The following is a 21472-nucleotide window of genomic DNA, read 5'->3' on the forward strand; positions in this document are numbered from 1 at the left end:
CGCTTCTCCTGGGCATCAGGAAGATGCTCATGTCTGAGCAGGGCATTGTTATTTCTATGTTACTAAAAGAAATAAAAAGTGTCGTTGATGTGTGCATCCAGCTGAGGTTTTGTTTCCTTCACTATGGTTCACAACAGCTGGGATGACCCTGAGATTTTTCTTTAGCTTATCCTGCCAAGACCACCAGGTACCGCTGTGAGCTGGAGTCCTTATGATACCTCTTCAGAGATTCTCAAATCTGTGTCCAAAACACAATTTGCTTCCCCTGTCTGCACCCTCTGCCCCCAGATAAGCAGGGCACACATTTCCTCAAGTTGCCCCTGAATTACATCCCTGATTTCCCAAAACAAGTAAAACAAGTGTCCCTGCTATACTGGAGTCAACAGTACATAGAAAGATGAGCAATTTATCAAAAAGAACAAACAGATGTAGGAGTAGCTGTTCACATAAGCAAATTCCAGAGACTTTTTTACAGCTGTTCATGCTGTTATGATGTCCCTTTGACTGATTTCAAAGCAATTACCATGGCAGCACATCTCACGTCCAGCTTCACATAAGGTGCAGAGCACACGCTCAGCTCTTACAAAAACAGCCTAATGTCAGCTCCCCTACTATCTACTGTATCAACATCTGTTTTCCATTAATCAAAATACATTTTTCTCCAATTCTTAATGCTCACTTTATGTCATATTATTTTTTGGTATCCTCCAGAAGTTTTCTCACTTCTCTCTGCTTTTTGGACCTTCAGGGAGGGATAAGAAGAAAAGCTTTCTACAGACTTAAAGATTGCCAAAGTAAAGGTCCATACAAAAGCTCACGTACCTGAATTTAAATTAACCACAACATTTTAGCAAAGCAGTAAGAGGTTTAGGCCCTCAGATGCACAACAGAAGGTCCACAACGTCAAAGATCTTGATTTATTTTTTTCCTAGCTTAAAATAATTTTTTTTTTTAAAAAGAAAGGCCCATAATTTGGGGAATATAATGATAATAAGCAATATCCGAGTAGTTATACAGTTCAAGAGAAGCTATTATCTTCACAGAAACATACACAATACCCTCTTATATTATGGTAATATTGTGCTGTAATCTATATCAAGATAAAGCTATGAGTGTATAAGGACAGTGAATTTTTATAGGCAGAAGAGGATGGAGAGATCTTTTTAAAGTATATTAAGGAAAAGTGAAAGTGATACAATAAATACATCAATCGAAAAGAAGAATTATTAAAGATTATTGATCTCCAATTCCTACTAAAAATGGTCTTCCGTTGATCTAGGTTTTCTATAATGTGGGAAAAGGTATGTTTTATAACACAAGTTCATTGAAATACATGAAATCTCTAATCTGGGGACAGACACCAGGCTAATTTAGTGTTAAACAGCTTCATTCCTCAGGAACTGCCTGAATTTCCCCTTTAGTAGGGTAAATGAAGGGTTGCAATCCTCAGCTTTATTCCAAGCAGGGTTGCTCATTAAAGCTGCCCATGAACAGCACAGGCCTCCTGTACAGACCAATGGCCATCCTGTTAAGTACACATCATCTTTCTATCCACGAGCTTGCTGTGAAACTGTTTCCAAATGCTTCTTGCAGAATTTCTATTACTTATTAACAACTGAAGACCAACACAGATCACTTTGGTTTCCAGAGCTTTTAACAGCACAGAAATAATGAATAACAATTTTTTTTTCATTCTTTCAAAGTGCACTTTGTGCTTCTTGATTCTTAAATCACTTGCAGTGAGATCTCAGTTCCTTCTCCTTCCCAGTTGCTACATGCTCCCTGAAGTGCTTTTTGATCTGCATGTAAAAAAATAACTTAAAAAATTATTATGGAAGCTTCTCCTGAAACCCATGGAGTTGCAGCATCCAGCTGGGTATCAGAATGGAGCAAGTACAAGACACATCACAGGTAAAGGCACCCTGATGAGACAACTGGGGAGCACTCCAAACCAAGATGGGATGATCCCCAGCTGTTAAGGAGCATTCACCCCCTGTTTAACTGGAAAAGAGAGATGATCCAAAGAACTATCTTAGAACCACTACTGTGCTAGAGAGGACTTGTTTTGTTTCCCAGTCAAGTCAGCACTATTCACCTCACCACATCCACCCAGCTCCTACCTGTTACAGGAGCTATTGCGTGGGCTACACAGCTTATGGTCTTGACTACAATATCTGATAGTTTATTTTGACTGATATTTGGATAAAAACATCTTTCTACATCTTATCCCCAGAGGTCCCTTCCTATCCTAACCATTCTGTGATCTGTGCCATGAATCATAACCCTGGGTAGATAAGTAGCAAACTGTTCCTGTATGCTATTTTTCCCTCTATAAAAAACCAAACCCAAACAACAACAACAAAAGTCACCACCATTACCACCACGAAGGACTGAAGGAGTGAACTCAGACTACTGCCCCACATGCTGAGGCACTGGAGGATGGTTTGGGTCTTTGGGAAACTGTAGGCACACAGTAGAGAGGGACCCTCTTTCACTGCCCTGCTGTTTAGGAGGGGTAAATGATAACTGACATATGATTTTAATCTTTTTTTATTTTCCTGAGAATATCCACCTGAAATCCAGTGTTTCAAATTAGCACTTTCATTCTATGCAGCTCCCCAGCTCACTATCTTTGCAGAAGGGAATCCAAATCTCCGTGCCAACCATGCATTCTTTTTTTCCTTAAGCAAGAGGGCAAGCAGGTTTGTGAGTAACTCTGCAAACTTGGCATCCCAAGGTGCAAAACGAAGCAGACAGAAGCAGAAGGATGGGATGAGACTTCCCCAACCTGCAGCCCCTGATGTGACCTGATGCTGTAGGAAAGAGGATCCCACGGGGAGGACTCCATGTCCCCGGGGAATAATCTATTTTGAAACTATAAGCAATAGTTCCATTTCCCCACATTACTGGGTTATAATGATCTTTGCATAGATAAACAAACATGTCTTTCTGAGGGAAGAGTAATCATTAAAGAGGAGCCTCTTCAGAAAAGACAAAGTCCACCATCAAGGGAAGATAATAACCTGTAAGTTTAACAGGGACTTCTGAATGATATACCTTTGATTTTCAGTGTATTTTGTGCTGCAGAAATTTACTTTTCCTCACCAGACTAGTTACTGTTTCTTTTTCAACCACCTAGTTAAATGCAACTTTAATCCTCCGGTGCCTATTTCTATGATTTTTTTCACGGCTCTGTATTGAAAAATATTGAGAGAGAAGTTGAAACATAATTCAGTATCAGTATAAAGTAAAACACTTGTCTACTACACATGAAGCCAGTTTATTCCCAGGCTTGATTCTGTTATCTGCATTATCAGAAGGAAAAAATATGTTTCAAATACTTCAGTACCGCACAGGTATTTAATTGACAATCGCAATTTAAATGCTTTATAGTGAAAACAGAATACACTAAATATAGGAACTTTCTGGTCTAGGTGTTGGAAAAGAAGTGCTGAGAGAAAAATATGCAATATTAAGTTTTTATAATTGCTATTAAGAGAGTTGCTCTTTATGAGTACTATGCAAAATATGCACCCATGAGAAGATCTTAATTTTGAAAGTTAAATCGTGTGTATCTTATATGTATAGAACTAAGCATTTTGGGGAGGAAAAAAAACCACTACCACAAAACCCCAAACAAACAAAAAAGCCCCCAAAGCAACCCTCCCAAATATAAAAATTAATGAATGAAACTAACAAAAAAAAACCCCAAAGCTCCCAAACGAAACAAAACAAAAACCTAAACAAAACAAACAAACCCAAATGAAACAAAACCACACAGACACAAACTCCCAAACCAAACAAAAACAAGGAACAAAAATGACACAAAATCACCCCCCAGCCCCCCGAAAAAATCCCACCAAAGCAGAGAAACGCCTGGCAAGTGAAAGTCACTGCAGACACACCTAAAGATATTTGTTTGTTGCAAAAGAGAAACATTACACAGCAATGGGGTTATACTTAGATAAACAAATTACTGTGAGACAGTAAGATGAGAATTTAGAGAGCATTTACGTATATTCTCTCACTTTGGTTGATCCACAGCAACACAAGCTGGTTTATTGCTCTCTCATCGGGTCCCTCCATCATGCAACCCATAGGTTACAGCTCACAAACCAGTGCTATGACAGCCAATGGGCCTTTAATTGATATCCCCACTCTCAGAGAGGGCTGGATCATACCTCACAATGTGCACCTCCCCCTTTTTAAACCAAAAGTATTTCCACTATAAATGAAGCAGTGTCTTTTAATAAGTATCTTTTTTAGAAAAAAAAAAAAAAATAAATCACATTCTGCCACAGCAGAAGACATTTCAAGACAACTCAACCACTTTTACAGTGAAATCAACCATGAAAATTGCACAATCCCTACTGCACACGTGGACAGAAGAAGCCAGTTCCAGCCATAGGTTGTCTTGGATCTTCTTTGACTCTGTGTTACACAGTGAATGTTGCTTTACATGTTCTCCTCTTTCTCCTGACCAGATGAAAGGGAACAAGTAAGGCTTCAGGTCTAGATACCCACTAATTTGCAAGATACAACTGACAACAGCAAAAACATCTCCATTTGCTGGTGACTTCAGAAGGAGACATGGGGATCCATCCCTAGCCAAGAGAAAGCTGAAACAAAAGGACTTTCACGATATTAAAGTCTACCACAAATCACTGTGTCTCTTGATTGCCTCCAAAATGTGTCCTCCACCCTTCTTTCAGGGCTGTGAACACATACACAACCTCTTTGCACGTGGTAATTCTTCAGGATGACAAGTCATTGTCATCTTCTTTGGAAAGTGTGTTGTTATGGCTTACACAGGGATAAAAAAAAAATACTTATTAAAAAAAATAAAAAAAGAAGAAAAAGGAAGACCTCATTAACTGAATTCAACAAAGACATAGTTAAGAAGAGTGTTGCTGTTGTCTAATCTGCTTCTCTTTGGCCTTATCCTGCAAGTCTGCCCTAGTCATACATGGTTAAATAAAATAACCCGTCTCTAGCACAAACCCATATAAGCTATAAGTAAACTTGCTGTTAGTGATCAGTGAAAAATTAGTTTTCTAACAGAAAGTCATCCTCAAAAATAGTGTGGTACAAACTGTACTTCTCAACTGGAGATCCCTTGGGTCCCCAAACCACACCAGTGCTGGGAAAGCACCACAGTTACTTTCAGCCATTAAAAGCTCCAGTTCCTTAAGGCAGCCCTAACTTCCAGAAGGTTTATCAAGGAGCACACTTAGAACATGGAAGGGCAATTCCAAATCCTGTTGTTGATGTTCAAGTTTAGTTTTTAACCATATGAAGGAATTACTCCTCTGAAAACAAACTCACTTGTGGGGTCATACAGCCCTACACTGAGCTCTCCATTTTGCTTGCCTTTATTTCTTTATCGCTTTCATTTTATTATTTAAAAATGCTGGGAGGTTAGAAAAGAGTCAGATCAAGTCAATGTGTCAGGCTAATGTTTAACTTTTAATTAAAACCTCAGAGATAAAAAGGGAGCGTACGACAGATTTCACAGCCAAGTGCTGTGTTCCAGCCTGCCTGACAGAAGCATCAGTAGCACCAGGGTCTAAGTGCCTTCAGTGCCTTAACTCATCCTTTGCTATTTTGTTTTTTTCAATCCTTAGAAATCAACTGGATTTAAAAAAAGAGTCTCCTAGTTGAATAGTCTTTCTGTTTATTGTCATTGATGAGCTACAGATAAGCTTGAACTTCGCCGTCAAGTTAATCTGTTGACAGCCACAGCTCCAGAAAAACAGAATCCTCCACGAAATAATTGTCCATCTGGTGCCATGTCAAACTTTGTAGCTCCAGAAGTCAAAAAATTCATGGCTTGGGACTATGTTGTTTTTGCAGGACTATTTCTAGTATGTGCTAGCATCGGAGTCTTTTTTGCAGTTAAAGAGAGGAAAAAGAAAACTTCCAAGGAATTTTTGGTGGGTGGTCGGCAGATGACATGTGGACCAATAGCTTTCTCTCTCACATCAAGTTTCATGTCAGCAGTCACCGTTCTGGGGACACCCTCCGAAGTTTATCGCTACGGGGCATCCTTTGTTCTCTTCTTTCTTTCATATGCGCTTACCATCATTTTAACTGCCGAACTTTTTCTACCTATATTTTACAGATCTGGCATTACAAGCGCTTATGAGGTAAGTAAAAATGATAATTAAAAAGACACTATACTAACATAAAAGTCAGTATCATGTATATAGATATTTCTAGAGAAAAATCTCTGAGAGAAGGCTTTCTACAGTGTTTAATAGAACAATTCTATTGATGCATTTAGTATTTTTAGTAACTGGTTGCATTAATTCAAACTAGTTATTTATATTGCATAAGTTGAAAGCACAAATTAGGGGTCAGGGCTCCTGTTATGCACATACAGCAGAGACAGGATGAGGGCTTACACACCAGCATAAAATTGTTAGAACTAGAACATATTTCAAGTGTATCCAAATGCTTTTTGGTCTTATAAGTAAATATTTCTTTCTGGCTTAGCAAGCAGGTTTTAATGACAGAGTTTAAGAAAAAAAGAATCAGTAGAATCCTATTCCAGCTTGGTCCAGATCTGTCAATTTGGTCCAATCTTCTGTGGAAGCAGACTATTTAATACCTAAAAAGCTGAGGGGGGAAGGATAAGGAGGAAGAAGATAGCACATCTCTCTCAAAAAAATGAATGAGGGCTGGGGTACAAACCCATGTATTCTCTAGAAAATGAAACCAGTGGCCTCTGAATCTTCTGGAGGTTTTGCCTGGTATTGCTCCTGCAACACATTATTTTCATGTGACAGTTCAGCATTTAAAAAAGCCCCCAAGCCCCAGTAAAAATTAGTAAACCTTGTGATGTTATTTCTAGGAGCACAGTGTGCTGCCCTTGTCATCCATGCGCCCAAAAAACACCTTCTGAGCATTTGGGAATATCCTTTTAGTCACTTTAGTTGACTTCTGTAGATTTGGTCTCTCCTGTTTGTGGGCAGTTTCAAATATGGAAGAACTGGATGAAGAAAGGTTAGTTCCTGGGAAAGAGAAAGGCTGCTCATGTTCTCTCAGCACAAACCCAAGGAGGGGTCTTGGTTAAATAGACAAACAAGGCTTTGGTATCTGGAAATGTTTCAGTTACAGGTTGGAAAAAATTAAAATGAAGTACCTATGCACATTGCCAGAACTAACTGCATTTTCTAGCTGGTTTTGCTACTAGATCAGATAATGAATTACGTCTCTCATCTGAACTACTGAAGGTGTCACTGTAGTCAGACAGTCCCTTCAAGCATGCTGGAAAAATGACTCTGTTTCCTACAATAATTAATTTCAGAAACAAGTGAAGTTACATAAATTAGCTATTTATTCATATGTCAGACTGCGTGGCTTATGATGCAAGAGACAGAAGAAACATGAACAAAATTAATAAGAAAGAAACTGCTTTGGAAATAGTGACTTGCAAAAGAGAGAAGACTTGAACAGCCTGTGCCTGGCATCTGCTGGGGAACACCTGGGACCGTGGCCCAGGGAGGGACAAGCTCACCTGAGGTTGCCATGGGGTTAGTGATGCAGGTTTAACTTTTATTGTCACTCCACAGAGAGTCTCAGGCTTAAAATCTGGGCTTTTGGGGATCTATTAGCCTCCACAGTTGTGTGGTAGTGGGGAACACCTCTCTACATCCACCTGGAAGTCTGTAAGAACCCCACTTGCCACTCCATATTGATGACATCCAGATTTGGCTTTAGGTTGAGACAGTGCAAGTGAAAACGCCAGATTAGCTCAAGCACTGTGAAAGCCTCTATGTCACTGCTTCTCCATCTGCTCCACCATTGCTTTTGTCACTAAGGGGGTCAAACTAAGTTATTTCTCCTAGAGATGACCTCAAGTTTTCTCTTCATATAGTTGAAACATACTTTCATCTGAAGTTTAAGTTTCTTTTCCTTCTGGCCCCTGGGCTTTTTCAGTTACTCCCAATACAAAGCAGATACCAAACACTGCAACCCAATATATAATCTCAAATACATGCAACCGATTAGAAGATTTCTTAAATGTAATTATTACTACATGTAATAACTACCATGCTCTGCTGCTCATTACTCATAGCAATTGTGCCACTTACCAGTAATTTTGCTTGCATAGCAAGCTGTGGCTCAGGGTAAACAGAAGGTTAATAACTGTTTCACAGATGTAACATACGCAATTTACTGAAATTTCTCTTTTTCCTAGTATCTAGAGTTAAGATTTAACAAGATTGTCCGCCTTGCTGCAACATTGATTTACATTCTGCAGACGGTAAGAAGACATTGACTCTTTGCTTATGCTAATTCCACCCAACATTTATTTTGACAGACTAGTCTCAGACTGCGCATTTTTTTTTTCTTTTTTTTTTTTACAATGAGAGATTTTAATGCACATTCTTTTTTCCTTAATTTTTTCACTTAGACTATGAATATTAAGAAGAAAGAATGGTTGCTTTCCTACCCTTCTAGCTTTCTCCTGTTTAGGATTAAAAATGTCATTTTTGTTGTCTTTGACACTTGGATGTTGTGCCAAACTCCCATAGCTTCTCAGATTCTTGGTCTCATTATGTTCCCTTGAAGTCTTTTCCAAGTGAGTGGATTTGGTCTTTCTTGAGAATCTGTACTGGGTACATTTAGTTCACCAGTTACCCGTTTAAAACACTGGAGTAAAGCTCTCCCATATGAAAGCTGTTGCATGTGGCACCTCCTGGAGGAATCCCCAGGTATCTCCAACCTTATGATGGTCTCAGCAGGAGCCGTCTCATAGTGTTACATTAATTGTGTATTTGTTGGACAATGGAATTTGATGGGATATTAAAAGACATGTCTTTCTATGTTAATTCCATTTTATTAATTCCAAAACCTTTAGCAATAGATTTTCATGCTTATTGACTTCCAGGCTTTGTTTCTCAGTTCATCAGAACACGCACGTGAAGGGCATCGACTCAGTTACTGTGAAAGGGATTGAGTGCAACAAGGGAAGCTTCATTTCCAAGATCAGTCCAAGTTATCTCTGCATCGCTGTTTGTGTCTTCCTCAGACCTCCTCTTTGCATTTGATTAGGATATTTTTGTTATCTTAGCAATGGGTCAAATAAGTAATATCGAGGGAGATAATGGTCCTTCCATTAGAAAACAATTAAATCAAATATTTTTGATTGTAAATGCTGAAACAGAAAGCCATGTACAATGCAAGCTGATCTAAAGAAACCTCTAGATCTGGTATTTTCCTCTGAATCTCACTCTAAATAGAAGCCTTAATCCTGAGCATTCACATATGTGTGCTTTTTTTCATGAACTTTTTCTCCTTCAGATCCTTTACACGGGGATAGTTGTTTATGCTCCATCACTGGCACTCAACCAAGGTGAGTTCCCATGCTACCCCAAATAACCACACCAGAAGACAAACAGATTAAAAGAAGTGGGGGAAAAAGATACAGAATTCTAAAAAAAAAAATAAATACATCCCTCAGGAGCTCTCTAAGGTTTTTTGCCTGCACCTCATAGCTCTGCATTTATGGCTCCCCAGATCTTAAAAGTACATTAGCAGGAGCCCCGTGTTTGCTCTTCTGCTCTCCTTTGCACTCAGTAACCACTCGAACAGGTTAGCAATGAACGATTTCTCAACAGGCTGGCAAAGTTCACAGTACAAGCTGACGATCCAAGACCATAACCTGTACTTTGATTCCCCTCTCTTCCCTGTGTTCATGTTCCCATGGCCATAACTCCATTCCCATAGCTGAATGCTGTGCTGCTTTCCACACACTTCTTTAATCAATCTTTACAAACCAGGCTTGCAGCATCCATCATAAGTTGTGCGGTTTGTAATTCTACTGCCGTAGGGGATAAGGAAGCACCATGAGCCAACACCTAATTTCACCAAAGCAACTGTGAAGAGATTGGGAGGCTCTTTTCTTTGTTTGTCATCTGGGTTGTATCCAGTTTGTCCAACTCCACCTCTCACATGGTGCCAAGCTTCCTTCCTATAGAGCTCAACTGAATTTTATGTGACGGTTCACGTTGGTTACTAGGCCATATTAACTTTGCTAGTAACAGAATATTTGCAAACAGATTTTCCCTCACAAAACATGCCCAGTGGGAGAGAATTCAATAGAATGTAACCCAAAATTTGTACATCTTGTGTAAAGTAACTTTATGAAGTAAAATGAACATGAAAAATTGTTTTAATGCAGCACATTTTAGCATTAAACAGTTTAGGGTTGAGCTTTTTCCCTTAGGATTCTTTGGAGACCTCTGAAGAACTTGATTTCTCAAGAGAAAATTCTGGACTAAGAACAGAAGGAAAGCAGTGCTTATAAACCTGTTTTCCATAGGAATGATTGTTTTGCTTTGTGCAATTATTCTTCCTAAGCATTACTTTTGCAAGCTTGAAAGTTACCTAAGTCCAACTCGCAAGAAAACAACAGCACCAAACAGTATCCAGTAGTGTTAAGAAACCTGAACAGCCCAGAAAAGCTCCTCATAGACACAAAAGATAAAAATTACTCTCATCCTTCTAAGGGTCATAGCTTTTCTGTTAGCATCCAGACAACCTACCTCCAATTTTGCTAACCATTTGGTTTTTTTCGTTTTCACAGTCACTGGATTTGATCTCTGGGTCTCTGTAGCTGCAACAGGAATTGTCTGCACTTTCTATTGCACTCTGGTATGTAACAGGCACAACCAAACAGCTGGAACACATTGTCAATTCAACCATCCTTTATACATGACAGATTATCGCAGATGCTCTGCTTCCAGATACAGTCCAAGCAATTGAAGTTTAAAGTAATAGAATATAGAGATAAATTTATTTTAGGCTCTATGGTACAAGTAAACCTATTTGGAGAAAAAAAGAATCCTCTCAAATCCTCTCCTGTGTGTCCCATGGTTTAAACCAGACAGCATGAGGCAGAGTCCAGATAAGGAGGCGATAACCCTTCCCTGCCATACTAAATGTTTTGAGAAGATGACTCTTCTTATCTTTTACAAGTTATAGACTCAAAAACACTGTAATGAAAAATGTGCCTCCCAGCTCAAGAACAGAGTGATAAAACTTAGGAAGGGCAATCAACAGGTCATAGAGAACTTTGCTTCTGAGGGGAAGCAACACAAGACCCCATGTCATAAAAAACTAACATTGCAGTGGAAGTGGCAGAGCCCTGTCTCTCAGGACACAACCCAACTTCTGTCATCACCATCACTGATGAATTTCATCAATATTTCAGTTCACCCTTGTTGAAAACACTTATTTTGCTGCTTCAGCACAGTTTTGATCAAATATTAAAGTAGCTGTAGAAGATGAACTCCAATTTTTCTGGTGTGATTTTTCTGTTTTAGGCTATTTGTGGACCATGGGGCTCTGAGAGGTGTACACAGTGCTATGGCAAGTAAAAATATAGGCTAGCTTGTATTCCCTAAGCTTTTGTTCCCCACCATGTTCTATTCCTCAAATGCTTATAAAGAAAGCAGAAAAAAAAATTAAAATAACTGGAGGTCAAATATTCTTAGAGGACTCTGGACAAACCATGAAGGCTCTGTGTCATTTTCTGACCTGTAAAAATGCAACCTTCATGAGAAAATACAAAATTTAAAACAAGTCCGGATTTGCTACATGCTGTACATACAGCTCATAAGCTCCTGAAATAAAGGGTCTTTCTACCTTTTGCTGTACTTGAACAACAGGTAAGAATGTGAGAGCATCCTGTTTCTGTTTGTTTTAGGGAGGATTGAAAGCCGTTGTCTGGACAGACGCATTTCAAATTATTGTCCTGGTGGCTGGTTTCGTGACGGTTTTGATTCAAGGAACTACTCTGAACGGTGGATTGGCCAAGATCTGGGAAGTTGCCTATGAAGGATCACGACTAAACATAATTGAGTAAGAAACAAACAGCGCAAACCTTTTCTTTTTGTATATTTAGTGTTTAGAACCCTACCTTCACTTAGACAAAAATACTCAGGCTTATTATTTTACTACCAGTGAACAACGTCAGTGACTCAAAGAAGTCTATTCCCTAGTTCTTCAGTTCTTGGAACACAGCTGATCTTCCAGGAGAGCTTAACTCCTCTTTCTGTCACCCTCTTTGAAGAAATCAAAGGTTTCCTATTTTACTTTACGTAGCTACAAACACAGCCTAATTGTTCCTTCCAATTGTATATATCTTTTCTATTCATAAAACTGAAACTTCATTTTAAGTACGAGCCAGCAATGGTGCAGCGGGATAGCAAGCTGACCTTCCCTTGGCTGTTTGTGGCATTGACTGGAAATTTCATTGATCAGGGCAAGTCAGGAACAGAACATAGCAGCAAGGTCAAATGTTATCTGCTATACAAGTCAAGATTAGCAGGATTGCAAAGATGACAGATACAAGATGTACTTGTGCTGGTTAGAATTACTGAGTAATGAAATTGCATTGTTAAAAAAAAAAGTTAACACTGCAGGTGAAGCAATTTCTGATAAAAGAAAATAACACATCATGATGATATAACTGAGAGTCTGGAGGATTTTTAGAGTTTAGTAAGTGGCTTTGTTCCTTCCAGAGGACGAGGTCCCAGGCAGGATGGCTTGCAGGTCTGTTGCTGCAATATGACACAGATCTGAAATCTGAGCATTAAAAAAAGCCTTATAAATATGGTTCATCTCAATTAAATGGTCCTCTGACCAAGTCTGCATGATATATGCATATCCTGACTTGATAGCAACGTGTTCCAATACAAAAGTAAAAACCACTTCCAAACCTAAACACATTAAATGTGCTGGAAAATGGCATTACCAAAGAAGTACTCCTGATGCTGATTAATCAGCTGTGTCTTGCTAAATAAACGTCTGTTTAAGTAAGTGAACTGAATCACTTCTCTTTCTCTTTTCTAGCTTTGACATAGATCCTTTGAGACGACACACCTTCTGGACAATAGTTATTGGGGGAACATTTACGTGGCTGGGGCTCTATGGGGTTAATCAGTCTACAATACAGAGATGCATTTCTTGCAAGTCAGAAAAGCATGCTAAACTGTAAGTCACTTGTCATTAGCCTATTCTAGCAACCAAAAAAACCATGACATGAAATTCTATTAACAGCTTGTTCGTTATGTTAAATATTGGGATCCCATTGGGTGGTAGTAAGCTAATTTTGTGCTGATAGTCTTACTTCCTCTGGCCCTAAATGATATAAGCAAATAAAGAAAGAAATATGAGGAGCCGTCTAACTCTTGCAGTTTATTAATTTGGGGGCAGACTGCCAAACTAATCTTCAGAAGCAGAGCATGGAAAAGATGCCCACACAGAAGTTGTGCTACCCACAACTTTATTTGAAATATGTATTGTGTTTATTGGAATTGTGTTTATGTTTTATTTTATTAAAAGTGGCTATTGATTTAATGGGGTACTATAGTACAAGTCATGATCTAAACAAAATGAGATAAAAAAGAAGTTATTAAAGAATATAGTATATATGCTATAAGAATAATTAGAATCAATGGCAAAGAACCAAATTAAACTTCACAATATAGACAGTCAACTATCTTCCTCAAGTTCAGCATCACTATGTGCATAGCTAGATACATTTTACAAAACAAGATTTTTTTTTCATAAGCCTAGCACTAGTTGCTTGCCCACTTGGCTAAAGCATGAAAGTGGTATCCTTTTCCTTCTTCAGTTGCCTTTTTTGCTAGCTGCAATCATGCTCATTTTAATTAGGGTCATGATAGATTGTATGAATTTACCCTGTTGAAAATGTTTGAAAGTGACAACGCAGCACAGCTCTGAGCTGTCACTAGCAAGAGACCTTGTGTAAGGTGACGTTCAAACACAACATAGGCTCTATAAAATGCAGCATCTCTCAGGAATGACGGGATTACCAAACCGCAGCCACACAACCTTCTCAGCACACGTTGTCACCCACATCCATTTCATGGACTGGTGAAGAAAAAACCAAAACGATTGCATTACTTCGCAATGGTAGCATTGCAACCATGATGGAATCCATGCAAAATGATACACAAAGGGAGAATAGCAACAACAACTAACACACAAAAATCTGCTCTTACAGGGGACAGATCCAGCTCTCAGCGCAGCCTGTTCCATCTACAAGTTACTGGTCTTAGATCCATCTCTTCCAGCTGTACGGAGTTCCTAGAACCTTTCCCTAGAGCATAAAAAGGCTGTGTGTTTTTTTTTTTAATGCTTTTAAAAATCAGTATTACACACAATTTCTAGTCCTGTTGATCGATGCCTTTAAGAGATTTTATAGCTAACTAGATTAGGGTGTCTCTCTAAAAAGCTAGAAATAACTAACTGGTAACAGCTTTTCTATATTTATCTTGTATTAAATAGAGTTTCTCTCCTTTGTCCTAGTGCACTTTACCTGAATTTACTGGGACTTTGGGTAGTTCTGGTGTGTGCAGTATTTTGTGGTTTGGTGATGTACTCTTACTACAAAGGTTGTGACCCTTGGACTGCTGCCTTCATTTCAGCACCTGACCAGGTACAGATACCCATTATCATAATTAGAAGCTGCTTTGGTTCCAGATTTAGCACTTTTGGAGTCAGATCAAGTTTTGTGGGATGCTTTATGTCCTTTCAGTGCTCAAGCACTAAAGTGGTTGCCAAATCAGGACTAAAATATATCTATTCTGGCACTCCTGCAGTGTTAATCTGATTGAGCATTTTTGCCAAATGACATCCCCTTTGCTCAAAATCTGGCACCTCATTAGCTGGAACAAACCCAGAATTCAGCAACATGCTCAGAAGCAGCTATTTCTCCTCCATTATCCATGAAAATCTTAACTAATTGCTTGTGTTGCTCTTGTGCTCCTTCTACCGCAGCTCATGCCATATTTTGTTATGGACATTTTTTCTTCGATGCCAGGAGTCCCGGGACTGTTTGTCGCATGTGCATTCAGTGGAACATTAAGGTTTGTGAATCTGAAATGACATTTTAGCCACGTACCATCAACTTCTTCAGGACCCAGAAGGAGCTCAAAACATGAAACCCTAAGAAAAGCTCAGCTGTGTTTCTTAGCATATTCTAGGAAGCAGCAGTAGCGCTTTGCCGAGTTACATCATATTTATGCCAAAGTCCAGCTCCACTTCTCCAGTACCTTTTTATCTCAAATGCATTTTAGAATAACATTATCAACACAGAGAAAAGAGTAGAAAAACTGAGCTCAGCTTCCTGAAATACCTTTGTCGCTACTCATGGTGAAATTGCCTTTACTTAGCCTGACTGACACAATATCATAGTTAAGGATAGAGAGCTTTTCAGCGAGCTTATCTGCACATGAAACAGAATTAGACTAGGAAAAGAGAAGACTGCTCAGAGGAGTTTTAGAAACTGTGGGTTCTTCAGAGGGTGTACCATGTTATTGGGGTTTCTACCCTCTATAAGCCAAGCACCAATACTTCACAGGCCATTAGAAAAAGAATCAAGTTCACAGGGACATTATTAAAACACCATAGATTCCATCTCAAACAGGCTGCTTCTAAAGACTCTTATCTGTAGAAAAAGTAAGAGCTATCAAAAAAGCGGGAGTGGGGGGAAATACCAAAACCAACAACAAAAAAACCCCACATATAAGGCATTAGCTGCCCCTGGCAGGAGACTAAGAGAACGGAGTAAAGGGCACTGGGTACAAAATATTGCGCTGTAGGTATTGTCACTGCCATGCTGTTGCAACAAATTCACAGGTATCATATGGATTAAACATGGGCTCATTTCTCTAGCTAAGAGGGTCAGCATTTTCCTATTCCATATTTTTCAGCTATGAGAGAAAACAGAACAGGCATTCTCTGGAGGAAGAGGGTTTTACTAGTGGTCGCTGCACATCCTTTGACTTGCAAGGGACTAATATCTTTGTTCCGGAACATTTCTGTATGTTGAAGGTCTTTGCAGCTTGGTAAACTGAAGGATCAATTAGGTTAAGTTTCTATCTTGTTCTGTGTCAACAGGAAGCAGGGCTGCTATTGATCACAGAGGGACAGAAACCTTACCAGTATCAGCAATGTACCTGAAAAATACTCATCAAGAACTGTACATTTTATACTAGTGCTGAACAAGAATAAGCCTTTCACTACAAGTACAACTTTATTTCAGATTATATTGCTTCCTATTTACTTAACATTCTTCTCCCTTTCCACAGCACAGTAGCTGCCAGCATTAATGCTTTAGCAACTGTTACCTTTGAAGACTTGGTCAAGAAAGGTTTCCCAAACCTCTCTGACAAGATGAGCACATGGATCAGCAAAGGCTTGTGTAAGTACCACAGATGGGATCTATTTGTTTAACGGTAAACGTTTCCATACCTCCAGTTGCTATTACTACAGAAGAAAATAAGACAGTATTTTATGTACTCGGGGCCTTGATAGATTTAGACTCTCAATTGACTCTGAGAGCAGTTCTGTGAGCAGCAAAGAGCATTGTCTAGAAAATCTGCTTCAGAAACATACTTGAGCTTCAGAAACCTCCATAGGAGCATAACTGTGTACAAACTTTCAGGATGAATGTCAGCATGATCCATCAGCAAAATTAAACATGTGCACTACTCAAAACCCTTTGAAAAGTTTTGTCTACTGAAAATACTGGGCAACACTCTGAGATGTTCTTTACAAAACATAAAGACTATCAATGTAGTTATTAAGTCATTACTCTGTAGTAGTATTACTAAATATTACTATTTTATAGTAGTACAACAGGACATTTATTTTAGAACTTAGAACATTGCATAAGGAAGTTATTCATTTTTCAGAAAAAAAAAAGACAAATGAAAAATAGACTTTAAAAGCATCAAGCTTCCAAAGTGCTTTGAATTTTTAAGATATTTTTTACAAGTATCTCAGTAATATCATAACCCTTTTATAAGTATTGTTATAATAGCATAACCATTTGTTGATGTTGGCAAAGATCACAGAGGATAAAAAACACAGCACTTTTGCTGCATCTGTAACTATGTCCAACCTTCTCTGTTCCTGCTTTTCCACTTAATTTTTGCACTCAGGACCTAGAAATATCATTTTTTGCCTCTGAAACCAAGGTGTGCTAGCACAGAAGATGAGTTTTGGTTGGCTTTCCTCAAGACTACTACATTTTTTCTTCCACAAAGTTAAAACTAGCGTCAAAGGAAGAAAGCCACATTTTTTGTCATTGCTCAATTCATGTATTAGATTATTTTAGGAGCATTACTTAAAGGCAACAGAAATTGAAACATTTCTACAAGAGGCATAGCTTCTAAGTTAATTTCACTGCTAAGTTCTGCTTCATAAGAAAAATCAACCAACCTAAAACACAAGTCTTCACGCAAGACACTGCTGGGTGATAAATAGCCCTGTTTAAACATCAAAGCCCAAAGTGCAAATTCCTTCGTGCTACCTGGTCACTTCTTAACAGTCGATGAATTAGAAATCACCCACTAACCCATGCTGACAACCTCATCGCCTGATCTTTTCCAGGTATATTATATGGTGCCCTGTGCACTTCAATGGCTGCAGCAGCATCGCTGCTGGGAGGAGTTGTACAGGTATCTCATGCTTCATCAATACAATGAACTAACCGTGAATGAAAAGAAGTACAATGAACTGAATAATGTTGACATCCCTGGGGACTGCTAGATTACCTGAACATTTTCTGTGGACACTGTGCTGAGAGGAATAACTAGAGAAAAAAAGAATAAATCACAAATCCCACAACTCCTTCACTATTTACTCACTGCTGGGAAGTGATACCAAGTGTGATTCTTTCTTTAATTGTGCACTGAAATCACTGTTGGTCCCTTCTCCCCCACCATTTTCCACCAAAAATTACAGACCGAAACCAGACCTGTGCAGGGTCCCTCCAGTTGCTGCATTAAGCTCCTGTCTCTGCACCCACAGGCTTCTCTCTCCATCCACGGGATGTGCGGAGGGCCCATGCTGGGACTATTTACCCTGGGAATTGTGTTTCCTTGTGCTAACTGGCAGGTAAGAAAATAAAGATTTATCTAAAATAAGATCTCCGTGTTGATTGATTAAAACTCCATCCTAAAAATTGTCTTGGTTTGGTTTTTTTAGATTTAGTCTCTGAGCTGCTTTTCAGATTTAGAGAACAAGGAGCCCAAGATCTGTTTAGAGGTCCCTTTCCAATGTCTGAATTTATCCCATTTCAATTTAATTCTACCCAACTGTGGAGTAATTGGTGATTAGATCCACATGATGGATTTTTTTAAAATTACTTTTATTTCTGAGTTTCCTCTCTTTCATTAAAATGAAAAACATATTCAATAGTCGCCCCAGCCTATCTTCACCTTGGGATGCACAGAATGATCTCAATTGCTCTGCCTTTGCTAACTCAGGTGAAACACAGTGTGAGCTCATTTCATATTGCCCCACAAGCCATCCCATCACATTTACCCAGAAGTAAAACTAAACCCTGTATTGCAGTTTTGACTGTCACAGTTTTGCTTCAACTCTTATTACTAGAGGGCAATACATCACCATGTTTTATGCCTCAGTTGAGAAAGAACAGAACTGATTTACACTGTAACCAGCTGCCGCTTCCTCCTACTATAATAAATCCATGTTTGCAGAGAAGCACTTCCCATGCATCACCTTTAACATTATCTTTCTATCTCTACCAAGGGTGCTATCGGAGGCCTCTTAGCTGGGATCACCTTGGCTTTTTGGGCTGGTACCGGCTCTTTCGTTTACCCTGCACCACCGACAAAGTCCATCCCTCTGCAACTGTCCACTCTCAACTGCACTCTGGCAAACAGCACCGAGGTGCTGATGACAGCAGCTCCCACAGCAATTCTAGACAGGTATTTTGCTGGCACAGTAAATAGACACCCTGAATATGCCTGTTGGTCACCACCGGCTGCTTCTTCCCTTTTTGTCACCTCTTCACAGGCCTTTTCTGGCAGACACCTGGTACTCCATGTCCTACCTGTACTTCAGCGCCATCAGCTGCCTAGGCTGTGTCATCACAGGGCTGTTGATAAGCTTAATAACAGGTTGGTATCCAATATATCTATAATTTTCTCTCTCTCTCTCTATATATATAAACACATATATATATATAAACACACACACATACATACATATATATATATATATATATGCTTTTGCACAAGAATCTGACTCAGTTGTTAAAAAAGCTTTAAAAAAGGTCCAGCAAGCAGCTCATGAGAAACTCAGGAGAGGGCAGTGGGCTCTGATCCCGCTCCCTTCACTTCATGGTCTAAGGATCCCAAGCCTCACACCAAGCTTTCCATAGACTCAAGCATCATTATTTTCTCCTTTCAGGACCTCATAAAGGAGAAGATATCCCACCAGTGTTAATTAAGCCAGTCTGCAACCTGTTTTGCTTTTGGTCTGAAAGACTCAAAACTTTATTCTGGTGTGGTGTGCGGCACAACAGCCCAGAGGTGAGTACCTGAACCCACCTGTGGCCCAGGGGCGGTAGGTGTTATGTACACATAGGTGTGCAGGGCATGTGTCACGCAGGACCAGACCAGCTTCCAGCAATTGCCTTTTGAAGTTATGCAAGGGCTGCTGCGTAGGCACCGCAGACTGGAAATGAGATCAGCCGAACCCTCCTGCCGAGCCTTAGTCAGAAATAGGTGACCAATTCCCTGTTTGCACAGCACACGGGGACGCAAGGTCTTCAGAGACAAACAGCCCTTGGGACAACCAGCAGCCCATGAAATGGGGGCTGACCTCCCGCTCTCTGCCCTCCCTGAGGACAAAACCACACTTTACACCCCAGGGAGGAGTTCATGGAGCTACTGCCTCCTCCCACCAAGCAAACAGAGAAAGACTTTAGAACTCACTTGTCCACAAAGCTCTCCTTCCAATGCCATCCCCACCTCCAGATCCAGCAGAGCTGCTTCTCTCCAGAGCTTCTCTCCACTGCTGGCCCATAATGCAGAGCTGCAACTACCAACACCTGGACTACTCCTGTCCACCTCTTCCTCCTCCTCCACAGAAACAGGACCAGCTTTCCCCCAGGTGTCTCAGCTCGTTAACAAGCCATAAAGAACCAGCACCTCATTTTCTTGCACTGTTGTAACAGTTTGCAGAGAAACAACATTGCTTCAGCTTAGCAGAATGTGTTAGGTTTATAAAAGGGGCATAAAGCAATATATGTATGTTTTCAGCTCCTTTAGAGTAGTCTTTGGATACTTTTAAATCTTGGAAGAAATCTTTCAGCTGCAAGGCTCACAATATTTGGCAGTAACATAGAGGTTGTCCTTCCACCCAGCTTGCATTACATTTGACATCAAAGTTAATGATCTAATTTGAGAGCAGCTGTGGCTCTAGATTTGCTTCAGCTGGTTAGCTCAGCTTTTAGGTGCTTGATGCAGACTGATCTACAACTTTTCTGGGGAAAAAAATAATCTCAGTAAAAGCAGCAAAAATAAAATAAAAGTCACATATGCATTTAAATCTTTGTATTTGCTTGAAATGTGGAATAGCAACATTAATCAAGTAGTTTCAGTATAAAACCACATAGGCCAGACAAAAAACCAATCCACTGAAATGTAGATAAATATCCAAATGAAAAAAACAAATTTAAGTGACTGTAAATGCACCAAGGGCACAATTCAGAACTTTTACATGAACAGGAGAGTGTGAGAAGTTGTTTGTGTTGCTTTTGCCAAAGCAACATGGGAGAATGAGAAAATCAGTGGTTATGTATGGAAAGGACACACTACATTGTGCCTCTTCGCAGGTCCGAGCATCATTTAATGTAGTGAAGTAAGATTTATAAGAAAGGATGTCAAAATTTCAAAATGCAACATGATGCCCTCTAAACAAGGGAAAATAAAAAAGAGCAGTGAATACAGGTTTCAAACTAACTAACTTTCTTTTTTTTTTTTTTTTTAAGGTGGACTTTGAAAAAAATCTGCCTAAAGTTATTGCAAATGAAGCAGAATCAGATGACACCTTCAAGAATAATATCACCAAAGAAAACAAACGCCATTTCCTTGGTTACAATCCTGAGGAAAAATCCTATACTAATATGAGCAGAGAAACTCGCCTCTAGAAGCTGAGAGACATGAAACATTTAATCAAACTTTATTTCTCTGGCTTTGGAAATGAGGAGCTGTTTTATTGCATTTACCAGCTTGTAGATGACCAGGAGGGAACAACTGCTCTCTATAGCAATAAAGGCCAGATTTTTTATTTATGAATTTCATGACAGACCTGGGAAATCATCGGACAAGGGGGTTTTGGCAGCACTGTTATTTCAGAAGGAATGTTTCATGAATCTGGAAGCTGCTGCTCAGGAGTAGCCACGACACGTCTCTATCACATGCTCTGTCCATTAACTACTCATTGAAGGGGGATGTGCAAAGGTGAATTTGAGATAAAACAAGATTTTAGAGAAGTTTCTGAGGTCTCTCACTCAGGTGGGACTCTGAAGTGTCCTCTGATGGAGGGAGCCTGGGCAGAGGAGAAGGTCAGACTGAGCCAGTTTCTGCTTATTCCTTGGTATCACCAAAAGCCT

The 21472-nt window shown here is 39.5% G+C and overlaps 1 protein-coding gene across 1 annotated transcript; it reads left to right on the top strand.

Annotated features, from left to right (window-relative positions):
* Nucleotides 1–5789: 5789 nt before the first annotated feature.
* On the top strand, nt 5790–21007 carry SLC5A12 (solute carrier family 5 member 12; the record flags this gene model as incomplete). The annotated part of the gene is made up of 15 exons (XM_080346145.1): nt 5790–6146; nt 8204–8269; nt 9310–9361; nt 10595–10662; nt 11717–11871; nt 12865–13005; nt 14347–14476; nt 14818–14906; nt 16131–16243; nt 17437–17504; nt 17857–17943; nt 18601–18779; nt 18868–18971; nt 19264–19385; nt 20849–21007. The coding sequence occupies 15 exons, from the start codon at nt 5790–5792 to the stop codon at nt 21005–21007; spliced, it is 1890 nt and encodes a 629-aa protein (XP_080202271.1).
* Between the last annotated feature and the right edge of the window lie 465 nt (nt 21008–21472).

This window comes from Nesoenas mayeri (assembly GCF_963082525.1).
Source record: "Nesoenas mayeri genome assembly, chromosome: 5".
In the NCBI taxonomy this organism is placed as follows: Eukaryota; Metazoa; Chordata; class Aves; order Columbiformes; family Columbidae; genus Nesoenas; species Nesoenas mayeri.